The sequence below is a fragment of the Oryctolagus cuniculus genome, chromosome 2, assembly GCF_964237555.1.
Source record: "Oryctolagus cuniculus chromosome 2, mOryCun1.1, whole genome shotgun sequence".
Taxonomy (NCBI): domain Eukaryota; kingdom Metazoa; phylum Chordata; class Mammalia; order Lagomorpha; family Leporidae; genus Oryctolagus; species Oryctolagus cuniculus.
The window spans coordinates 88,050,633-88,075,203 of NC_091433.1; the positions used below are offsets into that span (position 1 = coordinate 88,050,633).

General features: G+C 42.1%; 1 protein-coding gene across 7 annotated transcripts in view; it reads right to left on the reverse strand.

Annotated features, from left to right (window-relative positions):
- Positions 1-24,571, reverse strand: part of NSD3 (nuclear receptor binding SET domain protein 3) — a 129,973-nt gene that overhangs the window by 51,227 nt on the left and 54,175 nt on the right. For all 7 annotated transcript variants that reach the window (XR_011386371.1, XM_051832336.2, XM_070068551.1 and 4 more), the window contains exons 3-7: positions 22,304-22,375; positions 21,672-21,834; positions 12,270-12,424; positions 9,186-9,692; positions 7,072-7,198 (exon numbers count right to left, since the gene is read on the reverse strand). Coding sequence is in view for 6 of the 7 variants with exons in the window: in XM_051832336.2 (XP_051688296.2) it covers positions 7,072-7,198; positions 9,186-9,692; positions 12,270-12,424; positions 21,672-21,834; positions 22,304-22,375 (1,024 nt within the window). In the remaining variant the exon portion in view is untranslated. The remainder of the gene's footprint in view (positions 1-7,071; positions 7,199-9,185; positions 9,693-12,269; positions 12,425-21,671; positions 21,835-22,303; positions 22,376-24,571) is intronic.

A 24,571-nucleotide genomic window follows, 5' to 3' on the forward strand; every position in this document is an offset into this window, starting at 1 on the left:
ACTAATTAGCTGACACTAGAAATTACTGGTTCAAAATTCAAACGTTACTACATGTTTTGTATTTTAACAAATGAGTTAGTTTATTTTATACGTAAAATGTTTAATAATGCTTGGTTCTTTTATTTAAGTTTTTCTCAATAAATGACCAAAACATAATCATTAATTTGACTATCAAGGGACCTGCTTATACTTTGAAATAATTAATTATGGAAAACTAGTTGAAACAAATTAATCAAGCTGTTTCATGACAAATAGCAAAACAAGAAACTATTAAGACGTCTAAGCAGTACAATCCTTCAAAAATAAAGGGAAAGAAATTCACGTGCAGCCTGTCTTGGACAGGGTGGAAACTCAGGCTGAAGAGCACCACCTGCAAGGGCAGCACCTGAACAGTGACTGCCCTCGTGACTCCTTCAGCACAGCTGTTCTCCCTGCTGCCAGTGCTCACACCCCTCGAGTGGTCCTTCCTAAACAACAGCCGCTACTACCCGAAGACATTAGGACCACCTATGGAATCAGATACAGGCTACTTCGTGAAGCCTTCCACATGGATTAATATGTTCTGATTTCATGGCTCCTGGCTATGTGTAAATAGATTCCCTCACCTCAGTTCAAAGTCAAAACAAAGATGGATTTTACTGCTCATTTTGGGGAAAGCGTGAGCAGACTGATAACAGTATGCTGATTTGGAGAGGACTTCAACAATTTCTTTTTTTAAAATTTTTTATAATATCATCCTTTTCTTTTTCAAAGATTTATTCATTTTTGTTTGAAATACAGAGTTACAGAGAGGCAGAGGTGCAGAGAGAGAGATCCTTCATCCGCTGGTTCACTCTCCCAAATGACTGCAATGGCTGCAGCTGGGCCAATCCAAAGCCAAGACCCAGAATTCTCCTCCTGGTCTCCCACGTGGGTGCAAGGGCCCAAGGACCTGGACCATCTTCTACTGCTTTCCCAAGTGCATTATCAGGGAGCTGGATCAGAAGTGGAGCAGCCAGGACTCAAACTGGCGTCCATATGGGATGTCGGCACTACAGGCAGCAGCTTTTACCTGCTACGCTACAGTGCTGACCCTGAAATAATCAATTTCTAACAGGATTAATTTTTATTGACAGGGTTGGCTTTGCGGCATCTGCAGGTTAATTCAGAGCCTGTGTGATGCCAGCATCCCCTACTGGAGTGCTGGTTCAAGTCCCTGATGCTCTGCTTCCAATCCAACTCCCTACTAATGTGTCTGAGAAGGCAGTGGAGGATGGCCCAAGTGCTTGGGCCCCTGTCACACATGAAGAAAACCAGGATGGAGTTCCTGGCACCTGACTTCAGCCCACTGCAGCCCCAGCTATGGTGACCATTTGGGGAGTGAACCAGTGGACAGAACATCCTCCCCTCTCCCGGGGGTCCTTAACTGACTTTCAAATAAAATAAATCATAAAATACAATTTTTTTAATGAATAAAGTTGCTAGCCCTTCCCTTTATTCTCATTCTTAGATTGAAGGACAAGTTTACTAAGGCCACACATACCCCAACCTCTCAGGCCAATGTAAGGACCCCAGGGAGCCACACTCCAATATAATCAGCAAAATGTAAGGACCAAGGAAAACAGAAATGAAAACGGAACCACCTAAAAGCCAACAAAAATCTTTACTTGTTTTGAAGATGACAACAAAATTATTTCACAAAATGAAAAGAGGTTAGACCTCTTATCTTAGAGGAAATAAGGCAACGTGACTTCTCAAAAATATTCTGAAAGCTACCTAAAGAACAGCTACATTTAGAGCTGCTGAGAAGCATGAAGTTCAAGTGCTAAGAGACAGGAGGTAAGGAACCCTGGATTAGGAAAACAGCTTAGAGACACAATGTGAACACAAACAGGTGTGTATTTTCTCAAGTCACAGAAACGCAGCAGCGCCACACATTTTATGCATCCCCTAACTTTACTATTCTCCTTAAACACTTAACATCAGCTGAAGGGAAAACAGGTCTCTTTGCTGACTTTTCAACTATTGAAGTTACTTTTACAAAACACAAGATGTTCATTCTTTAAATGGACAACGTGTGTTTGTCAGCAACAGCTGCTAATCAAACTGAAACCAAGGTCAAAGCTTTAAACTTCTCAACCCTAAACTAAGTTATAAATGCCTGCTCTCAAAGAAGGAACTACATTCCTTTTTCATCTAGAATTATAACCAGAATTATGAAAATTCATAGCAGAACCTATCCTTACATGAAAATAAAACATTCTATAGCTCAGGGAAAAGAAAAAAATCTAAGCTCCATTAAAAACAAAAACATAATATTTCAGTTACAGTCAGTCTGGTATTACACGAAGAGTTTACTTTCTTCCCAGATGGGGGGCTGCAGTAGTGCTTGGGCTCTTACCATCCATGGGGGAGACCAGGGTGAAGCTCCTGGCATCTGGCTTCTGACTTCAGCTTGACCCAGCCCTGAATGCTATAGTCATCTGGGGCATGAACCAGCAGGTGAAAGAGCTGGAAGAGCTCTCTCTCCCACATTAGGGTGCTGGTTTGCATCCCAGCTCCTCCTATTCCCATCTATCATCCTGCTAATGCACCTGGATAGCAGTGGATGATGGCTTGAGTTCTTGGGCCCCTGCCACCATGTGAAAGACCCAGCCCTGGCTATTGTGGACATCTGGGAAGTGAACCAGTGGAGGGGAAGATACTCTCTCCCAAAGAAATTAAAAAAAAAAAAAAGTTTAGAGAAATTACCAATAGATTTGAAGACCATATTAAAATTGATAGTTCTTTTATGCCAATATCACAGGCAATGGCTGAACCACTGTGCCACAACAGCCCTGAAAATCTTGCAGTTTTTTTGAAGATTTACTTATTTATTTGAGAGGCAGAGTTACAGAGAGAGAGATAGAAAGGTCTTCCATCCATTGGTTCATGCCCCAAATGGCTGCAACAGCTGCAGCTGAGCTCATCCTAACTCAAGAGCCAGGAGCTTCTTCCAGGTGTCCCACATGGGTACAGTGGCACAAGCACCTGCTGCTTTCCCTGGAGCGTTATCAGGGAGCTGGATCGGAAGTGGAGCAGCCAGCCCTGAATGGCACCCACGTGGGATGCTGCATCGCAGGTGGAGGCCCAACATACTATGCCACAAAACTGATACACTTAACTATGGAAAGCTGAGACCAAAAGACTCTTTTACCATTCAAAGAATGGAAAAAAATGTTTTCAATTATGGTTAACATGCAAAATCTATGTCCATTTAGCCATTCCTTCCCTCAACTTATTTAATATTTTAAAACAGAATTTGAAATTATGCCAGTCACAGCAGTAGTTCTGGACTTTGTTCCTCCCTCCTTCCTTTAATTCAGCAGTCTTTTCCCAACTCAATACTGGATAAAGACATACCAATTAATTTCCCATCCAAGATGTGATCCATTGCTTCTGCCTCCACCGCTTCCTGTCTGCAGTCTCCATCACCATTTTTTTATTTTTTAAAAGAAAATCATCCCAAGTCCTTTTCTGAACAGTGACTTAAAAAGGGTAAGCCATCACCTGCAATGCTGGCATCCCATATGGGCACTGGTTTGAGCTCCAGCTGCTTTACCTCCGATTCAGCTCCCTGCTAATGAACTGGGTAGGTCAGCAGAAGATGGCCGATATGCTAGGGCCCCTGCCACCCACATAGGAGACTCAGAGGAAGCTCCTGGCTCCTGGTTTCAGACTGGCTCAGGCCCAGCCTTTGTGGCCATTTGGTGAGTGAACCAGCAGACGGAAGATCTCGCTCTCTCTCTCTGTAACTCTGCCTTTCAAATAAATAAATCATTTTAAAATTTATTTTTTTATTTGAAAGGCAGTTACAGAGACAAAGAGGGATTGGTTTTCCATGTGCTGGTTCACTGCCCAAATAGCCACAAAAGCTGGGCCAAGCTAAAGCCAAGAGCCAGGAACTCCATCCAGGTCTCCCACATGGGTAGCAGGGGCCCAAACACATAGGCCATCTTCTGCTGCTTTCTCAGGCGCTTTAGCAGTGAGTTGGAGTGGCCGGGACTGGAACTTTTGCACTGAACTGCGATGCTGGTGCCCCAAGCATAGCCTCACCCACCACACCACAACACTGGTCCCATGAATAGTGGTTTTTTATTTATCTCTTGTTATAAATCAGAATCCTAATTAAATTTCCCTTACAAAAATATTTATTCCTTCATGCCACTTAATCACAAGTTTGCCTATTACTAGTAATGCAAGATTAGGACTTTAAGACTGATTCTTCCAGAAAATTATGTATCTTTGGTCTCTGAGATACTATGCTAAAATATATAGTAAGAATTACATATTTGGGGCTGGTGCTGTGGCATAATGGGTTAACGTGCCACCTGCAGTGCTGGCATTCCCATATGGGTGCCAGTTCAAGACTCGGCTGTTCCACTTCCGATCCAGCTCTCTGCTATGGCCTGGGAAAGCAGAAGCAGATGGCCCAAGTCCTTGGGTCCCTGCACCCCTATGGGAGACCTGGAAGAAGCTCCTGGCTCTAGGCTTCTGATCGGTGCAGCTCTGGCCATTGTGGCCAATTGGGAAGTGAACCAGCAGATGGAAGACCCTTTCTCTCTCTGGCTCTCCTTCTTTCTGTGTGTAATTCTTTTAAATAAATAAATAAATCTTCAAAAAAATGAATTACATATTTAATCTCTGCCCCTGGTTCCTGGCATGGAGGTCCTAAAAACCCTTCTAAGTTTCTGAATGACAGGATGCTCATGCTGCTTTTATTCTAGTATCCAGTATCTGGTCTTTGACCCCAGCTCCTGACACAGCTCCTACTCCCTTGGGATTTCCTGTGTGACAGTAGTGTCTTTTGTTCCAGAGGGCTCTTAGATGGGGGCTGGTCACCAGAAAGACCAAGCCATGGTAGAAGCTTCAGCCCCACCTCTCATCCTCCAGAACGGAGAAGGGCTGCAGACTGAGCTAATAATCCATCATGCCTACATGACGGGGCCTCCATAAAAATCCTGAACCGAGGGACTGGCATTGTGGTGCAGTGGGTTAAGCTGCTGCCTGCAATGCTGGCATCCCACATGAGCACCAGTTCCAGTCCCAGCTGCTCTACTTCTGATCCAGCTCCCTGCTCATGAGCCTGGGAAAGCAGAAGATGACTCAAAGTACTTGGGCACCTGCCAATCACCTGGGAGACCTGGATGGAGTTCCTGGCTCCTGGCTTCAGCTTGGTCTGGCCTTTGCAACCATTTGGGGAGTGAACTAGCAGATGGAAGCTCTCTCTCTTCCCCTCTAATTATGCCTAATTAAAAAACAAACAAACAAACAAAAAAGACCACCCTGAACTGAGGGTTTGGAGAACTTCAGGGTTTGCTGATAACATGGAGATGCCTAGAGGCTGGCACTCCCACAGAGGTCACGGAAGCTGTGCAACACTTCCCACATACACTGCATTTGCATGTCTCCTACCTGACTGTTTATCCCTATCTTTTGTAATATCCTTCATGATAAACAGGTAAACAAGCACAGAGCTTTGCTGGGGAGGAAGTCATAGGAACCTCTGCTTCAGGAGATACAGGCTTCCAACTGGCATCTGAGGGAGGGCCAGTCTTGCAGGAGCCAACCCGTGGGAGCTAACTCTGACTCCAGGCAGACAATGTGAGGAAGGAAGTGAACTGGAGGACACCCACAGAAGTGGCCAGAGTACGCAGAGCAGCGAGAGGAGGAGGACAGAAAACAGTTTGCCTTTTCTTTTTTCTATTGTGTAATACTACATCCAAAAAACTTTTTTAAAGAACAACATGAAAGAAATTCCTTTCTTGGAAAATAAGATTCCAAATGACCAAGCCAGTTTATACCTAACTCTTTTCTGGATGACCATATTGAAGCTGTCTTCAAGAAAGACAACTGATGTAATGCTGTTAAATAAACTAAAACCACCAAACATTCAGTTAAAACTGCAAAATCCTTAGTGCATCAATGTCCTAAAAAAATTATTTTAAACAGTTCCAAGGCACAGTCTTCCTAAGTAAGAGGCATTTTTCCTTTAAACTTGAGTTCATCACAGAACAGGTTACCTTAGGACAGTCAGGCCTGGGCCTCCTCAGCTACTCATGTCTAGCGCACCTGGGAATGATGAAAAGAGCTCTGGCATCTCCCCACTTTTTCCCAATAGTGGTTGGGGAAGAAATGCTAAGACTGTCCTGTTCTCAAAAGCCCTGTAGGTGTGGAAGGGTTCGGTGCAGTGGGTGAGACACTGCTTGGTACACCTGAATTCCACATCCCAGTGCCTAGTGAGTGTCCCAGTTCCTCTGTTTCAGATCCAGCTTCCTGTTAATGTGCACCCTGGGAGGCAGCAGATGATGATCACCTGGGTCCCTGTCACCCAGTTGGGAGACCTGCATTGAGTCATGGGCTCCTTGCTTCAGCCTGGCCCAGCTCTAGGTTGTTGTAGGCATTTGAGGAGTAGACCACTGGATAGAAGATCAATCTCTCCCCCACCCCCACCTTTCAAATAAAGTGAAAGTAAATTAACAAATTTTTAAAAGTCAAATTACCAAATACCAATAAAATCCTATAGGAAAAAGAAATGTGACTATGAATAAAGCTCTCTAGCCAAACCATTCTTTCCTATTGAAACAACTGCTTTCATAATTTGATTTTTAAAGTATAATTTACAGGGGCCAGTGCTATGAAGTAGTGGGTAAAAGCTGCTGCCTTCAATGCCAATATCCCATATGCACATCTATTTGTGTCCTGGCTGCTCCACTTCCAATCCAGCTCCCTGCTAATGTGCCTGAGAAAGCAGTGGAAGATGGCCCAAGTCCTTGGGGCCCTGCACCCACGTGGGAGATCCGGAAAAATTTCCTGGCTCTGGCTTGGCCCAACCTCCTTGGTCACTGCAGCTATCTAGAAATTGAATCAGCAGATAGAGGATCCCTCTCTCTTTGTAACTCTTTCAAAATAAGTAAATCAATTTGTAATTTATATATGTGTATGTGTGTGTGTGTATGTATAAAATTTACTTTTGCTAACTAAAAGTATTTTAGGACCATGGCTACCGTTAGACATCTCCAAATGGATTGTGCACACTGCATTCACACCCACCTGTAGGACCAGCTGTTGCTTCAGGAGATGATACATTCTGTGGTGGCTTTTCACTTCTCTGGTTTGGTGTAGAAATTATAAGCCTGTCTTGCCCTCTGACACTTATTTCCGTTTTGTTACCAATTCCCTTTAAAACAAGGCAAAATAAAAATAGTGTTTACTAGGTTAATGACATCATGGGCTTGCAAATTTTAATTTGACTGAATTCTATATGGTTTCTTATTACAGCTATTTATCTTGACCCTTTTCAAAATCATCAGATGTCTTCTCAAACGTATAGTAAGATCACATGGGGAAAATACTATTTAAATGCAGCTGACAAATATCACCAAAAACGAACCTGTATCACACAATTTTCTGTCAAAAACAAAATATTTTCTGGTCTGAACAGTTTCTTCATTTACACATGTCACATAAAGAGAATTCTTGTCATTTTCATTTGGTAAAGTGCCCTATTACACAGTCAGCATGTCTTAAGAATACTGTTAGATACAGAAATGTCATTCATGGTCACCAAAATGAGAACCAAAGAGAAATCAAGAGCAGACAGAAAGCAGGTACAATTAATTTAGACCTCACTTTGGGTATTTTTAATTCAATGAAGTGAGGGAGGATCTTATACATATGTATGTATTTTTTTTTATTTTTTTATTTTTATTTTATTTTATTTTTTTTGACAGGCAGAGTGGACAGTGAGAGAGAGAGACAGAGAGAAAGGTCTTCCTTTTGCAGTGGGTTCACCCTCCAGTGGCCGCCGCAGCTGGCACGCTGCAGCTGGTGCACCGCGTTGATCCAATGGCAGGAGCCAGGTGCTTCTCCTGGTCTCCCATGCGGGTGCAGGGCCCAAGGACTTGGGCCATCCTCCACTGCACTCCCTGGCCACAGCAGAAAGTTGGCCTGGAAGAGGGGCAACCGGGACAGAATCCGGCGCCCCGACCGGGACTAGAACCCAGGCCGGCGCCGCAAGGCAGAGGATTAGTCTAGTGAGCCACGGTGCCGGCTGATATGTATGTATTTTTAAGCCTTCATTTTTAAAAGACCAGTTTTATTTCAAATTTTCTTTAAATAACATTCTTTTTCTTGGGGGGGAGGATGTGTGACAAAGTTTGATTTATGCATCTGGAAGCAGACAAAACTGTCTCCAAGAATAAAGACAATTTGCATTCAAAAAAGATGATGTTCATTTGCTACCAGCAGAAACAAGTAGTGACCACCACTTGCTTTCCAGCTTGAACCTATGTGTAGAGACAGGCAACAGAGGACCCGGACACTTCTCTCCAGGAACACCTATTACTAATGAGGCACACCTATGGTTCATTAGCTATTTTAATGCAGAGGAAAAATACATGCAGAATTCATTAAAGTATGTATGTATGACATGCAACTACCCCCAAATCCCAAACTCAAGACTGGTGTGAGCTGGGAGGGTAGGCAAGAGGCACATGGAATATATACTACCAATATTATGAAAGAGTTTAAGTCTTAAGATAAAATAGAAGTGTCCTAAGTAGAGGTCCAGGGCACACGGATGGAGGCATTCAGTATGAGAAGGCAGTTTCTATTCCATTACCCAAGGTGTCATCCCGGTTCACTATCTTACAACAAACACAGTCCTGGTATGTCTCTAAAATGCAGTCAACTATCCCAAGCCAACAGAAGTCTAACAAAACTGCCAATGTAACCAAACAGGTCAACAGGTATAATTTACAGTGGCTTTTATAATGATGGTTAATTCAGATAGCTGACAAAATTGATTTTAATAAGAAGCACACTTGCAACTAAGAAAAACTAACTACACAAACTAGAAACAAAGTACCCAGGTTGTTGTTGTTGTTGTTGTTTTTTCCATGACTTTCAGAAGCACAGCTCAGTTTTGGCTGCCAATTCAAGATTAATCTACTACAGATGGAAATATTACAAAAGAGGAGGGAAAGAAGAAAAACACAGACTTTTTCTCCTATGTCTTTTTGCCCACAGTGTAAACAGTATGTTTCATATGTAATGGATACAAAGGATGTTTAAGTTATATTCTTGTGTTATTATTTTCTCAAATGCCAAAGTTCACTACTTTCAAATACTGTTCCCCCAAAAACCCAATGGGAAAAAGTAGATACCTTCGTTGAATAGACAAACTGATCAATAAATTTCCCATCTCCTGTAGCATTCTGAAGAGCAAACACCTGTTCAATTTTCACAACTGGAGACATGTTACACTTCTGCAAATCCAGGCTCCCTTTGTGCATTGTGATGGAAGCTGGCAAGGACTTCCTCGCTGCTGCTGTTTTCCAGGCTATTTTAACAGGAGGCGGCTCGTCCTCCTCCACACTCGTGTGCCGCCTCTGGCTGTGTCTCCGGTTTTCAGTACCTGACTGTGAGGAGGCCACCTCCCCTGCGCTGGTCTGTTCTGACTGAGTGTTCAGCACAGACCTTGGTTTTCGAGTTTTTTTAACTTCAGCTTTGGAGGCAGTATTCTTTTTCGCTTGGTCTTCAGGCTGTTTATCGATATAGATGAAAGTATACTGTTCTATTCTTTCTTCTCGAGTCATTTTCAATGCTTTTTCCGCATGGGCAATGCCAATATCCCACTGAGCACGTTCTCTCTGGGGTCGGGGTTTTCGAATCTTTAAAACAGACACAGAAATAGGCATTCATTATGTGACATGCTTTAATGTAATGGGTACAATAAAAGCAATATATATTTCCCATGTGATCCTATTATCTTTTCAGGTTCTTCAGTCAAGTAAGTGGAATGTTCTAACTCCGTAACTTTTATACATTAGCACTGCTCTATCCAGGACACTAAGGTATACTCTTTTTCATATCTTTCCTTTGATGATCACTCTGCTGGACAAGTTCCCCAAGGAGGGAATCATCCTTCTCACATCATTTTCATAAAAAATCTAGTGAAAATGAGGGGGAAAAGAAAGATGACAGAAAAATGGTTCTTTTTAGTGGCTAATAAAACACTAACATTAAAAATGACACCCATGGCCAGCCTCATGGTGTAGTGGGTTAAGCTGCCACCTTCGATGCCAGTATCCCAAGTGGACACTGGCTCCAGACCCGGCTGCTCAACTTCTGATCCGGCTACCTGCTAATGGCCTGGGAAAGCAGTGAATGATGGCCCAAGTGCTTGGCCTCTGCACCCATGTGGGAGACCTGTTCCAGTCCCAGCCACTGTAGCTATTTGGGGAGCAAACCAGTGGTGAGAAGATCTCTGTGTCTCTTCTCTCCCTATGTAACTCTTTCAAATATAAATAAAGTACATCTTAAACACTTACACACATACACACACACAAGACATCCTGGGGCAGGCACTTGGTGTACACCACTTGACACACCTACATCCCATATCAGAGGGCCAGGGTTCAAGTCCTGGCTCCACTCCTGATTCTAGCTTCCTACTAATGAGCACCAAGAAGGCAATAGGTGATGGCTCAAGTAGATGAGGTCTCTGCCTCCTGACACGGGAGACCTGGATTGAGTTCTCGGATCCTGGCTTCAGCCTGGCCCAGACTCAGCTGTTGCATGCACCTGTGGGGTAGCCAGTAGATGGGGAGAAATCTGTCTGCCTCTTTCTTTCTCTCTCTTTCAAATAAATAACCAAATAAAAAAATTCTGACATGCCCTAAAGCTCCCATTTCTCTTTCATACCTAAGGGCAGGGAGCGAATCAGGGGGGCTATAGGCTACAGAGATCACAACAAAGCTAACAGGCAGAGGGCCAGCATTTGAAGCTGCGCTGCCAGTGTGTACCATAAGGCAAATGGATAGAAGGAAGTGAAAGGAGAACCTCAAGGAACAAATGAAAGTTGACAAAACAAAGGAGAGCAGCCATGAATGAGAGAAGAAAATACACCTCCACCATAGCTCCCATGTGTCTCAAGGTCCAAGGTCGATCCAAAGATTTGGCATTGGCATAAGAGGTAAGAAAACTCTGAAAAATGATGTTAAAGGTGAACAAAGAAGCTGAATAAAAGTATATAATCAAGGCAACTAAGAATTACCTAGATTATTTGACAGAAGCCACTAGAAATAAATCAGTTAATGAAAGTATGAGATGCAAGAGTATATGTCAAATATTGATGTATCAATCTGTGAAATCTAACTCTGATAAAATTAACCAAAATCCTCTCTGATAAGACTTAGCTTTTAAAGTATAACAATGACAGATTTCTGAGTCACAAGACATACTATAATTGAGCTTAAAACTTCCTGGTCCCAGCACTTGTGTGATCTTGGTTGAACCAGTGACTTAAGCTCCTATGCCTCAGTTTCATCTATAGAAAATGGAATTGGCCGGCGCCGCGGCTCAATAGGCTAATCCTCCGCCTTGTGGCGCCGGCACACCGGGTTCTAGTCCCGGTCGGGGCGCCAGAGTCTGTCCCGGTTGCCTCTTCCAGGCCAGCTCTCTGCTGTGGCCCGGGAAGGCAGTGGAGGATGGCCCAAGTGCTTGGGCCCTGCACCCCATGGGAGACCAGGAGAAGCACCTGGCTCCTGCCATCAGATCAGCGCGATGCGCTGGCTGCAGCGCGCCGGCCGCAGCGCGCCGGCCGCAGCGGCCATTGGAGGGTGAACCAACGGCAAAAGGAAGACCTTTCTCTCTGTCTCTCTCTCTCACTATCCACTCTGCCTGTCAAAAAAAAAAGAAAAAGAAAAAAGAAAATGGAATAATAGCATCTACCTCAAATAGATATGACTAAATGAACTAATACATATTAATATTATATACATCAGTTCATCTAGTAAATAAATTTACTACATAGACAGATACTGCTTAAAACAATACTTGTCTCACAGTAGGTGTTTACCAAATATTTTTTAAAAGTTTAGTTTCATCAAACAACTTTACTAAATAAGAATAAAGAGAAATTATGGGAAGATATTGAAATAGGAAAAAGAATACCACCACGACCACCCCAGGCAGAATCTACATTTCACTGGCATCTACTAGATTTATGTACATTAATTCAACTCACAGTAGAATCTCATACTGTATTAAGGAAGTATTTTGAAGTTTTCAATAGTACAATATTGTTTATATGACATATCAAACTGACACACCAACAAACTCTTTGAGGAGTTAAAATTACAAATCATTCCAATAATTGCTTGAACTTAAGTGTGAAAAATCCTTCTCAATTATGACACTGCTTAGAAACCCCACCAGTTTAGTAATATTAACATATTGGTAGTTACCTTTTGTTTTTCAGAGTGGTTGCTGGCTTGTTTGGCGGCCTCAGCCAGTAACTCTTCATACTGTTTATGACCTTTATACTCCCGCACTCGCTTTTCGTGAACCCATGCCCTCTCCGGCTGGTTGCTAAAGAACTGGACATGGTATTCCCGGGCCCCTGAAAGTAAAAGCCCTCCATGAACATTTCAGAACATAAACATCCACACATACCTTGCCAAAAGGTGTCCTAACCTAGATTCCAGTGTCACTCCCATTCAAATACGCACATTCTGGACGGTAAAAAGACATACTGCAATTCCTGCAATTCCCCAACTAAGAGCCTCTGTAATAATCGTTCCAAATGACTAAAATCAGCATAGAAAGCTTTAAGAGACAGAAAAGCAGAAATTCTGCTAATTATCAGGTTTACTAGCTTGACTAACAATTTATTTCTATTTGTCTCAAGTATTTTTTACAAACAAACCAGGTTATAAATAACGTTTCCTTCAAAAACTGTAAAACACGTTTTCTTGAATTTCTGAAAACCAAGTGTTGGTCAGACTACTTTTCTAGCTATGTAACTGTGCGCTGCACAGCTCTGAGGAGGAGAGGCCCCCGAGGATCTCAGGGGCCCTGCGACAGCCGTGCTATTTTCATAATAATGTCAAGACACTGTCTTTTTCCCTCTGTTGACATCTGCCCTTAATGGTGCAAAAGCTATACTGAGTAAGATGGCTGGCATCTTCGCAGGAATAAAGACCAACTCAGTACACCAGACTGCACCAGTCTGTACTCTTCACAATTTGAAAAAGAAGCCAGTTTTATTTAATGTCCTTGATGGAGCAGCAGAAAGTATTAACTTTACTAAATTTTGAGTAATGTCTCTTTAATATTGTGTGACAAAATGGGAAGAACGAACAGGAACTCTTTCGCATACTTGGAGTAGGATGGCTGTGATGTGAGTGCCAAAGTGGTCTCTCAGACGTTCTTTTCCTTTTTTTTTTTTTTTTTTAAAGATTTATTTACTTATTTGAAAGTCAGAGTTACAAAGACAGAGGAGAGGCAGAGAGAGAGAGAGAGAGGTCCTCCATCTGCTGGTTCACTCTCCAACTGGCCGCAACAGCCGGAGCTGAGCTGATCCAAAGCCAGGAGCCAGGAGTTCCCCCTGGGTCTCCCACGCGGGTGCAGGGGCCCAAGCACTTGGGCCATCCTCCACTGCACTCCCGGGCCACAGCAGAGAGCTGGATTGGAACTGGAGCAGCTGGGTTTCAAACGGCACCCACAAGGGATGCCAGCGCTTCAGGCCAGGGCGTTAACCCACTGCACCACAGTGCTGGCCCCTCAGACCACCTTTTCACAGAACACCATTTTCATTAGAAAGTATGGCTGAAAGAATGGTGGTTATTCCTACTTGAGAATCTGGTACAAAAATGAGCAAAGCAAGTTTGTTTATTACCTCAAGGAAAACAACACTATTTGCTGCCAATAATAAAACTGGATCCTTTAAGCAAAATCAAAATTTTGGAAAATCTGTCATTGCTTCTTTGAATCTGTCAGTTTCCCAGTAATCATGTACTGATCAAATCAGTGGTGACATTAATATGATTTTTTAAAATATAAACATTTGGAAAGTCTGTCTGCCTCAGTAAATGGTTTTCAAGTGACCAACGCATGATGGTACAAAACCATGAAAGATGTATGCACAGTGTAACAGAGAACTGATGGATTTTCACACAACAGGTGCAGAAAGGTCACTGCTGAGATTCCAGACTCAGCATTGTAACTAACTCTTGTTAAGTTCTCTCTTAACATCAAAGAAGCACATCCACAATGATCTCAAACAGCTATTAAAATCTTCTTCCCTTGGGAATGACGCTGTGGCTGCAGAAGGTTAAGCCACTACCTGCAGTGCTGACATCCCATGTGGGCCCCAGTTCAAGTCCCAGCTGCTCTGCTTCTGATTCAGCTCCCCCCTAGTGGCCTGGGGAGGCAGTGGGTGATGGCCCAGTTGCTTGGGCCCCTGCACCCACGTGGGAGATCCAGATGAGGCTCCTGACTTCAGAATTTCAGGACTTCTAGCCCTGGCCATTGTGGTCATTTGGGGAGTGAACCAGCAGATGGAAGATCTCTCTTTCTCCCTCTGTAACTTGCCTTTCAAATAGAATAAATAAATCTTAAAAAAAAGTATTCTTCCCTTTTCCAACTACACATCTGTGTGAGGCAGGGCCAATTTCATAAACTTCAACCAGAACAACAAATCATAACAGAATGAAGGAGGAGATAAGAGAATACAGCATTTTCATTTAAGTTAGACATTAGAGATTTTCAAAAATGTAAATTAATCCTTCTTCTCATGAATTTTTTAAGGACTTATTTATTTGAAAGGTAGAATGAGAGAGAGACAGAAAGAGGGAAAGGGAGAAAGAATGAGAATCTTCCATCTGCTGGTGCATTTCCCAAATGCCCACAACAGCCAAGGGCTGAGTCAGGCCAGAGCTAGGAACTCCACTTGGGTCTCCCACATGTGTAGCAGGAACCCAAGTACTTGGGCCATCATCTGCCACCTCCAAGGTGTGTTAGCAGGAAGCTGGAGTGGAAGGGGAGTAGCATGGACTCAAACCAGTACTCTGACATGAAACATGGGTGTCCCTAGTGGTGGCTTAATCTGCTGTGCCACAATGCCCATTTCCTCATTAATTTTTTGAGAAGACAGCTTTCCATAAAAATATAACTTGGTAGTATATAATAAGCTATCACTTTAAAATAAATTTGTTAATATTTTAAAAATTTTCTCGCCTTTAATTTCTATATTAAAATAAATAGTAATAGATAAGACTCACAAAAACAAAAGGGTTTTTGAGTCCTCAAATGTAAAAGGAGAAGGGGGTCTTAGGACTTAAATATCTGAGAATGGATGCTTAGGAGCAGTGCTGCTCTTGAAGTGTGGTCTGAAGAACAAATGAGTAAATGCAGAGGAGGAGGATCACTCGGAAGCTATAATAGCAATGTGACATTGTCATGATAGCTAGACACAGCATCAAAAATAAGTTTTTGTATCTTACACAAGTATTAGTCTGCACTGTGATAGAGAAGGAAAATTTTTAAATGAACAAAAACTTTTCTTGTGAAGATTTGAAATATGGAGAGATGGGCGTGGGGAGCAAGATCTTCCACCCACTGGTTCACACCCCAAACAGCAGCAACAGGCACGGCTGGGCCAGGCTTAGGCCAGGAGCCTGGAACTCCACCCTGGGCTCCCATGTGGATGCAAGGGACCAAGCACTTCGACCACCTTCTGCTACTTGCTCAGGTGCATTAGTGGGGAGCTGGATTGGAAGTGGAGCAGCCACTTGGAAGCGGACTCAAACCAGCAATTGTATGACATGCTGCCATCACAGGTGGTGGTTTAACCCCCAGGCACAATGCCAGCCCCTTAAAACAAGTGTTTTACCAAATACAATTTTGAAAAGCATTGCTCTGAAGAAAAAGTATCAAATCAACAGAGAAATGTAGGAACTGGTTTTCTCAAGGAATTTAATTCAGGTAAGGAGGGAAAGGCAACAAGTAGATTCTGACTAGAAATACGCTTAAATTAAACTGATAGTTGGCTATACTAATTATATCCTAAATTTGACAAATTTTGATTTATTAGGCATTAATAATTATCTGAAGAACTACTTTGAAGCTAAATTAGTATATAATATGTAAAATAGACTATGAAAACAGAGACACACATACAACTCACTTCCATATCATCTGAGACAGAACAGCCAGTGCAAATCTAACTACAATTAAAAAAGGCCGATAAAATTCCAAGGGTTTGCAGGTAGAAACACACACACATAATATAAATTAATAAGTGAACTTGCAGGATAGGGTGGTGGGTACAGATAATAAGATTAAAGAACACGAGCTGGCGCCGTGGCTCACTAGGCTAATCCTCCGCCTTGCAGCGCCAGCACACCAGGTTCTAGTCCTGGTCGGGGCGCCAGATTCTGTCCCGGTTGCCCCTCTTCCAGGCCAGCTCTCTGCTGTGGCCAGGGAGTGCAGTGGAGGATGGCCCAGGTGCTTGGGCCCTGCACCCCATGGGAGACCAGGAAAAGCACCTGGCTTCTGCCTTCGGATCAGCGCAGTGCGCCAGCCGCAGCGCGCCGGCCGCGGCAGCCATTGGAGGGTGAACCAACGGCAAAAGGAAGACCTTTCTCTCTGTCTCTCTCTCTCACTGTCCACTCTGCCTGTCAAAATAAATAAATAAATAAATAAATAAATAAATACGATTAAAGAACACAAGATACAATCTGTTTCCAAATGTCAGTTATTTATTCAGAAGTAAAGAGAAAATCTGATGGGATGGTAAATTATAGTTAAAAACTCCAACTCATAGGCAACATGATCGCACTTAAATACTTTCAACTCTCTCCTTTAAATCATTTGAGAAGAAAAAAAAACCAGTTTTATTTGCTAGCACTTTGTTTCCTGCTGAATGGAAAACTATGAGGTAAATAAAAACCTGAAGACCTGAAAAACCAAGAAACAAGCACACCAACCCTTGAAAAATAGACTACACTTCCAACAGAAAAATAGTGAGAAAATGTTTTAATACAAAAAAATGCAAAACTAAAACCTAAGTTTGAAGATAAAATAAAACCTCAGTTTTATTTTAAGAAAAATGTTATAAAATATGCTACTTTAAGAAAAATATTAACTAAGAACAAATTATGAATGTACCCAATACCTGAAAATGTTTTAATTTCCCTCTCATTTTTAATTAGTCAGCACCGTACACCGTGTCATGACTAAGCTGGTACTGGTGGGTGAGGGATATTTAATCAGTAAGTCAGTCTTCACACAATGTATTGTTCTGTCTCTGTGAGAGGAAAAAATACAGCTTGGGCTTGTATAGCATGTGATTTTGAAATGAATACCCTGAAAAGCACTAATTGTTTTACTTGTAATATTTTTCTATAACAAAACAAGTAGCAATAGGAACAGAGGCTTTATTTGTGACCTTAGACATTCTCTGGTTAGTACTGCAGTAAGCTCACAGCAGATACTTGTAAACTCATGTATGAAGGGTAGTAATATTGAGATTTAAATTGGCCTAAAGCTGCATTCTTAATTTTTTAATAGTGTGCCAGTTTTGTGGCTCTAGTCATGTGAGTCTTGTTGAAATGAAAAGTTGGCTGGTGCCGCGGCTCAATAGGCTAATCCTCCACCTAGCAGCACCAGCACACCAGGTTCTAGTCCCGGTCGGGGCACCGGATTCTGTCCCGGTTGCCCCTCTTCCAGGCCAGCTCTCTGCTGTGGCCCAGGAAGACAGTGGAGGATGGCCCAAGTGCTTGGGCCCTGCACCCCATGGGAGACCAGGAGAAGCACCTGGCTCCTGCCTTCAGATCAGCGTGGTGCGCCAGCCGCAGCGCGCCAGCCGTGGCGGCCATTGGAGGGTGAACCAACGGCAAAGGAAGACCTTTCTCTCTGTCTCTCTCTCTCTCACTGTCCATTCTGCCTGTCAAAAAAAAAAAAAAAAAAAAAAAAAGAAAAGAAAAATGAAAAGTTATGCGTATCCCACAAATTTAAACATTTATGTGTAAAATAAAAGTATGAATAAATCTCATATAAAATGTCAAACTATACATGAATATTTTCTTCAAAAACATATGAAAGCCAATAAAATCCACTTAAATTTCAAATAAAAATTGATAGGGTTAAAAGTAACAAAAGGTATCAAAGAATACCTGATCCACTTAAAACTCTCAGTACAAATATTTATTTATATAACCATTAATTTCAATCTGTATAGAGAAAAAGAATTACTCCTAAACTTTTTTTTTTTGTTTGATAGGTAGAGTTATAGACAATGAGAGAGAGAGACAGAGAGAAAGGTCTTCCTTCCATTGGGTTCACTCCCCAAATGGCCACCACGACTGGCACTGTGCTGATCCAAAGTCGGGAGTCAAGTGCTTCCTCCTGGTCTCCCATGCGGGTGCAGGGTCCAAGCACTTGGGCCATCCTCCACTGCCCTCCTGGGCCACAGCAGAGAGCTGGACTGGAAGAGGAGCAACCGAGACTAGAACCCGGTGCTCATATGGGATGCCGGCGCTGCAGGTGGAGGATCAACCAAGTGAGCCATGGTGCTGGCCCCGTTTTTTTGTTTGTTTGTTTAATTTATTTGACAGGTAGAGTTACAGACAGTGAGAGAGAAAGACAGAGAGAAAGGACTCCTAAACTTTTAATAGTCATTACATATCTAGAAGATGAAACTATGGGCACCTTTGGCTTTTTACCATATATATTTCTGTAAAGTTTTACCTTTTCTCACTGAAAATATAATTTTTTAAAAGCAAAAAAGCATTATTTTTTAACTTTTAAGATTTTTTTTTAGATTTTATTTATCTTATTTGAGAGGAAGAGTTACAGACAGCGAGAGGGAAGACAAAAAGAAAAAGTTCTTTCATTCACTAGTTCACTCCCCAGATGGCTGGAGCTGTGCCAATCCAAAGCCAGGAGCCAGGAGCCAGGAGCTTCTTCCGGGTCTCCCACATGGGTGCAGTGGCCCAAGCACTTGTGCTATCTTCTGCTGTTCTCCCAGGCCATAAGCAGAGAGATGGATCAGACGAGGAACAGTGGGGACACAAACCAGCGCCCATATGGGATGCCGTCATAGCAGGTGGAGGCTTAGCCTACCACGCCACAGCTCCAGCCCTTACTTTTTAACTTTTAAACTTAAAATGGGATCTAAATAATGAAATATAACTTCAAAGAGAAATATGATCCTAACATCTTTTCAATATGTTCTTAAAAGAATTATTACTTTTTCTTAAAGATTTATTTTTATTTATTTGAAAGGCAGAGTTACAGAAAGAGGGAGAGACAGAGACAGAGGTCTTACATCTGCTAGTTCACTTCTCAAATGGCCACAATGTGCAGGGCTGGGCCATGCCAGAGCCAGGAGCCAGGAGCTTCTTTCAGGTCTCCTATGTGGGTGCCAGGGCCCAAGCACTTGGGCCATCTTCTGCTGCCTTCCCTGCTGCAGTAGCAGATGCTGAACTGGAAGTAGAGCACCCAGGACTTGAACTGGCACCCATATGAGATGGTTGCCATCCGAGGTGGCAACTTCACCCACTATGCCAGAATGCCAGCCCACAGAATTGTTATTAAAGGTACAAAAGCCCATTAAATATGTCTCCTAATGCTAAGAATCTAATCACAATACTGACCAATATGGACACTAATGATCACTATGTATGATCAGGATGACTTTTACAAAGGAATCTTGATAGTAAGTGATCCATGCTTGCTACGAAGCAAGCCCACCCCAAATGCTAGAATCTCGGGAATCCAATCCACATCATATTTGGTTAAAACCAAAAAAGAAGGGGGCCGGCGCTGTGGCACAGCCGGTTAAAGCCCTGGCCTGAAGTGCTGGCATCCCAAATGGAAGCCGGTTCAAGTCCCGGCTGCTCCACTTCTGATCCAGCTCTCTACTAATAAGGAAAAGATGGAAAGCAGTAAAAGATGGGACCCATGTGGGAGACCCAGAAGAAACTCCCGGCTCCTGGCTTTGGAGCGGCACAGCTCCGGCCGTTGCGGCCATCTGGGGAGTGAACCAGCAGATGGAAGACATCTCTCTCTCTGGCTCTACCTCTCTCTGTAACTCTGTCTTTCAAAGAAATAAAATAATTCTTAAAAAAAAAGGTGTAGAGGGCCGGCGCCGCAGCTCACTAGGCTAATCCTCCGCCTAGCAGCGCCGGCACACCGGGTTCTAGTCCCGGTCGGGGCGCTGGATTCTGTCCCAGTTGCCCCTCTTCCAGGCCAGCTCTCTGCTGTGGCCAGGGAGTGCAGTGGAGGATGGCCCAGGTGCTTGGGCCCTGCACCCCATGGGAGACCAGGAGAAGCACCTGGCTCCTGGCTCCTGGCTCCTGCCATCGGATCAGCGCGGTGCGCCGGCCACAGCGCGCCGGCCGCGGCGGCCATTGGAGGGTGAACCAACGGCAAAGGAAGACCTTTCTCTCTGTCTCTCTCTCTCACTGTCCACTCTGCCTGTCAAACAATAAAAAAAAAAATTAAAAAAAAAAAAAAAAAAAAAAGGTGTAGAGGCCAGCGCTGCGGCTCACTAGGCTAATCCTCCGCCTTGCGGCGCCGGCACACCGGGTTCTAGTCCCGGTTGGGGCACCGGATTCTGTCCAGGTTGCCCCTCTTCCAGGCCAGCTCTCTGCTGTGGCCAGGGAGTGCAGTGGAGGATGGCCCAAGTCCTTGGGCCCTGCACCCCATGGGAGACCAGGATAAGTACCTGGCTCCTTGCTTCGGATCAGCACAGTGCGCCGGTCGCAGCACGCCGGCCGCAGCGGCCATTGAAGGGTGAACCAATGGCAAAAGGAAGACCTTTCTTTCTGTCTCTCTCACTGTCCACTCTGCCTGTCAAAAAAAAAAAAAAAAAAAAAAAGGTGTAGAGAAAAGTTAGAATATATCTATTCTTAATTCGTATTAATATTCCTAATGTAACATTCCATGTCATAAACTAGATTCGGATACATTTTTATGTTAATCAAACATGTAGGGATGCTCCTGTAACCTGACATTAAAAAAGGGATCAGAGGAGAAAACCATCCTACAAAAAGTATCAGCATGAAAAGTATTTGCCTGGGGGAAAAAAAATATCTTAAAACAGAAGTCAAGGACAAACAAAATACGAATGTTCAAACAAGGCTCGGCCCAAATGCTTACCCAGCTCATATAACACATCGCTTATCCATAAACTTTCTTCAGGAAATTTCAAAATGTCAGATTAAGATCAGCGAGTTAAGCAGCTGCTTAGGATGCTTGCATCCCTTACTAGAGTGCTGGTTTGAGGCCCAGCTGCTCTGGTTCTAACACAGCTTCCCACTAACAATGAATATATATAATATATAATATATAATATATGTATATATGTATGTATGTATGTGTGTATATATATATATACACACACACACACACACACATACACACCAGACGATGGTTCAAGTACTTGGGCCCCTGCCACCCATATGAGAGACCCCAGTGGTGTTCCTGGCTCCGACCCTGGCAGTTGCAGCCATCTGGGGAGTGAATCATTGGATGGAAGATCTCTCTCCCTCTTTATCTATCACTGTTTGAAATAAATAAATAAATTTTTAAAAAAAAACATGAAAAAGGAAAAAGAAGTGTGAAGGAAATTATAAACAATTGCAGGGTGCCATAAAGGGAAACAAGGACTATATTAGTTATGGCTCTCTGTCAGTTAAAATGACAATAATTATTTCAGTGGCTATTAAAAACTGATATACATTTGTTTCTGTGTCAGACTGTAGGTCATGTAGGTATTCTTACATTCACAAACAACATTTAAAGTTTCTTTTCTTTGTCATCCACATGTTTTTACTTAACTCCTCCATGCCTTTTCTTACCTCTTGTGTTAATTTTGGTGTGAACCTCGAGCTGGGGATCACTTGAAACCATACAAGGCCACCAAGGATAGGTTCCCACCTTGGACCAAACAAGATCACCAACCTGGAACTTAACACCAGTGGACACTTCTGTTGCTGGAACAGAAGATGATATCGGCTGAGCCTACAGGAAAAGGTCACAAAACTTCATCAGAAGAAAGATTTTTAAAAAAGAAAACTATGTACTACGCACCAAGTACATTAAAACGCTAACAATGTAACATTTATCTTCAATTATACTTTTCTCTGATACCTGCTATCTAAAACTAGCAGGAGGGAAGAAGAGAAGAGAGAAAAGTATTATTAATAAGCTCTGTCACTAATAGTGAAAATAGGGTTGATAATTTCTGTTGCCAAATAATTAGTATCTTGAGAAGTCACATGATCAACTAAAAAAAGGTCACAGTTTTGAAAAGGAAAATAAATCACTGAAAATATCTACCTCTTATACCAACTCCAAGGTTTATTTCAGTATAATTTCTGAAATAAAGAAGCATGGAACTGTAGTACCACAATGTTTTTGCAATTTAATCACTCTGCTTCCACCTTCTTAACCCATATCTGGTTAGACAATATTCATTAAAGCAACTCACTGGGGCTTCTTCTTTTAGTACTGGATCTTCTCTTGGTTTTTCTGATACTGTGTCAACCCTTTCATTTGGTCTCTAGGTAAAAAGGTACAGGTGAATAGAATAAAATAGCAGTAAACCAAGAACACTGACATACAGAAAAATAATCAAAACAAAATAGTAAAGAGCATAAAGGATATTCATTAAAACAATGTAAGGAGTAAAAAATACAACTTATGCAGTACAAGATGCTATGTCTTTTTTCTTCTTCTAAGATGTACTAATTTATCTGAAAGGCAGAGAAGGAGAGACAAAGAGAGATCTTCTATCTGCTGGTTCACCCCTCAAATGCTCTCAACAACCAGGGCTTGGCCAGGCTAACACCAGGAGCCTGGAACTCCACTGGGGTCTCCTGTGTAGGTGGCAGGAACCTAGGGGATGGGCCATCACCTGCTGCTTCCACGTACATGAGCAGGAACCTGGATTGGAAGTGGAAGAGCTGGGACTTGATCCCAGGCACTTCAGTATGGGATGTGAGCATCCCAGCTATCGCCTTAACCCACTGTACCAAATACTGCCTTGATGCTATGCCTTAACATTCATTTTCCATTCCATACCAAAGCTCTCCTGTTTCTTCTTTGATCAGTTTAGAAACTTAAATTCAATTAAACTGGTGGTACTGTTTTACCTGTCAGATTGCAGATAACAAGGCACTCTGAATTTGCTAGTCATATATATCTTAGAACTTTTCTGGACAGCAATTTAGCAGTATGTATGAAAAACCTTACATTTTCATCCTCTGACCCAGCAAAGTCATTTCTAAGAGTGTATATTGAAAAAGCACTGAGAGGTATAAAAAGCATACCTAAGTATGAGAGTATGTGTATCACTCCTACTTTTAAGAGAAAATAGAAATAATACAGATGTCCAAAAACATAAACAGTTAAATGAATTAGCATATAACTAACCAGAATAACACAAAAATAACTTTAAATAACATTAATTATTACAATGTTATTTGAAAACAGCAAATTGCAAAGCACTTTGAATAGATTCCAATGCTGAAAAAAAATTCGTTGTGAATACAGAAAGACCAAAAGGATTTTAAAAGTACCATGAAGTGATGAAATAAGTGATTTTTTTGGGGTGTTTTGCCATATTTGTCAAATTGCTTATAATACACTTTCATCATTCTTCTAATCATAAGCCCTACAAGTTTGTTATTTAAAAACCTAATTTCTACAAGCCTTTAGGAAGGCAACTTGGAAGTTATCCATCAAAACTCAAACTGGTTATACTTTTCAATCTAGCAATTACATTTCAGGAACCTATCTTTCAGAAGTACACAAAGTAGGAAAATCTAAACAGAGGGATGGTAAATGCAGTATTATGTCAGTCATCTACATGTCTAGCAACACCTTCCAATTTTTTAACTTTAAAAACAGTCTATATTGGTCTTGAAAATATACAATACAATTGATAACAGTAACTGTCTTTTGAGAACAAAATCAGGAAACAGTGAAGGAACATATTCTAAACTTTTGTATTATTTGCATTTTCTATAAGAAGCCAATCATTTCTATAAGATTTTAAAACATTCTCACTTCTCAGAACAAAATGTAAGTTAGATGACTTAGAAAAGAATGTTTATACATTAAAGCAAGTCATGGTTCTGCTAAAAGAATACAGTTAATTCTAAAAGCTACTTGAAATTCCCAATTACTTCAACACATTTACTATTGTAAAAACAAAGCTTTATTAAACTTTATTAAACCAGTATTTCAAACCCTAAGCATCAACATCCAATCAACAGTGCCTATGAATTTCTAGGCATGAGTTTAGAAGCTGGGTATAGAATGGAACTTCAGAAAGTTTACGAAAAATGGAACTGAAACATTGGTTTATTTTGGTACAGAATATTTGAAATCCATGCAAATTTTTTTCATAATAGGCATTTCCCACAGACTTCCTGAAGACTCCTCACTTGCATGAACTTCAAAAATGTTCTGCCCCCAAATAATATCTTTATTCTGTTTTCCACAAACTTGATTGAGCACCCTGGTATAATGGTGAAAGATGTGACCCCTGACCTCAGGGAGTTTAGGAGGCAGGGAGGCAACATAAACATCCAGTCACAAGGTGCGTGCCGGGAGGAGAGGTGGTGGTATTCTTAGGTATTGAGGTAAATAACATTACCACGTGAGGATCAAAGGCGGCGGCGGCAGCAGCATGTATTGGGTGTCTACGGTTAGAAAGGTAGAGACTTTAGAGGCATGATGACTGACTTCACTG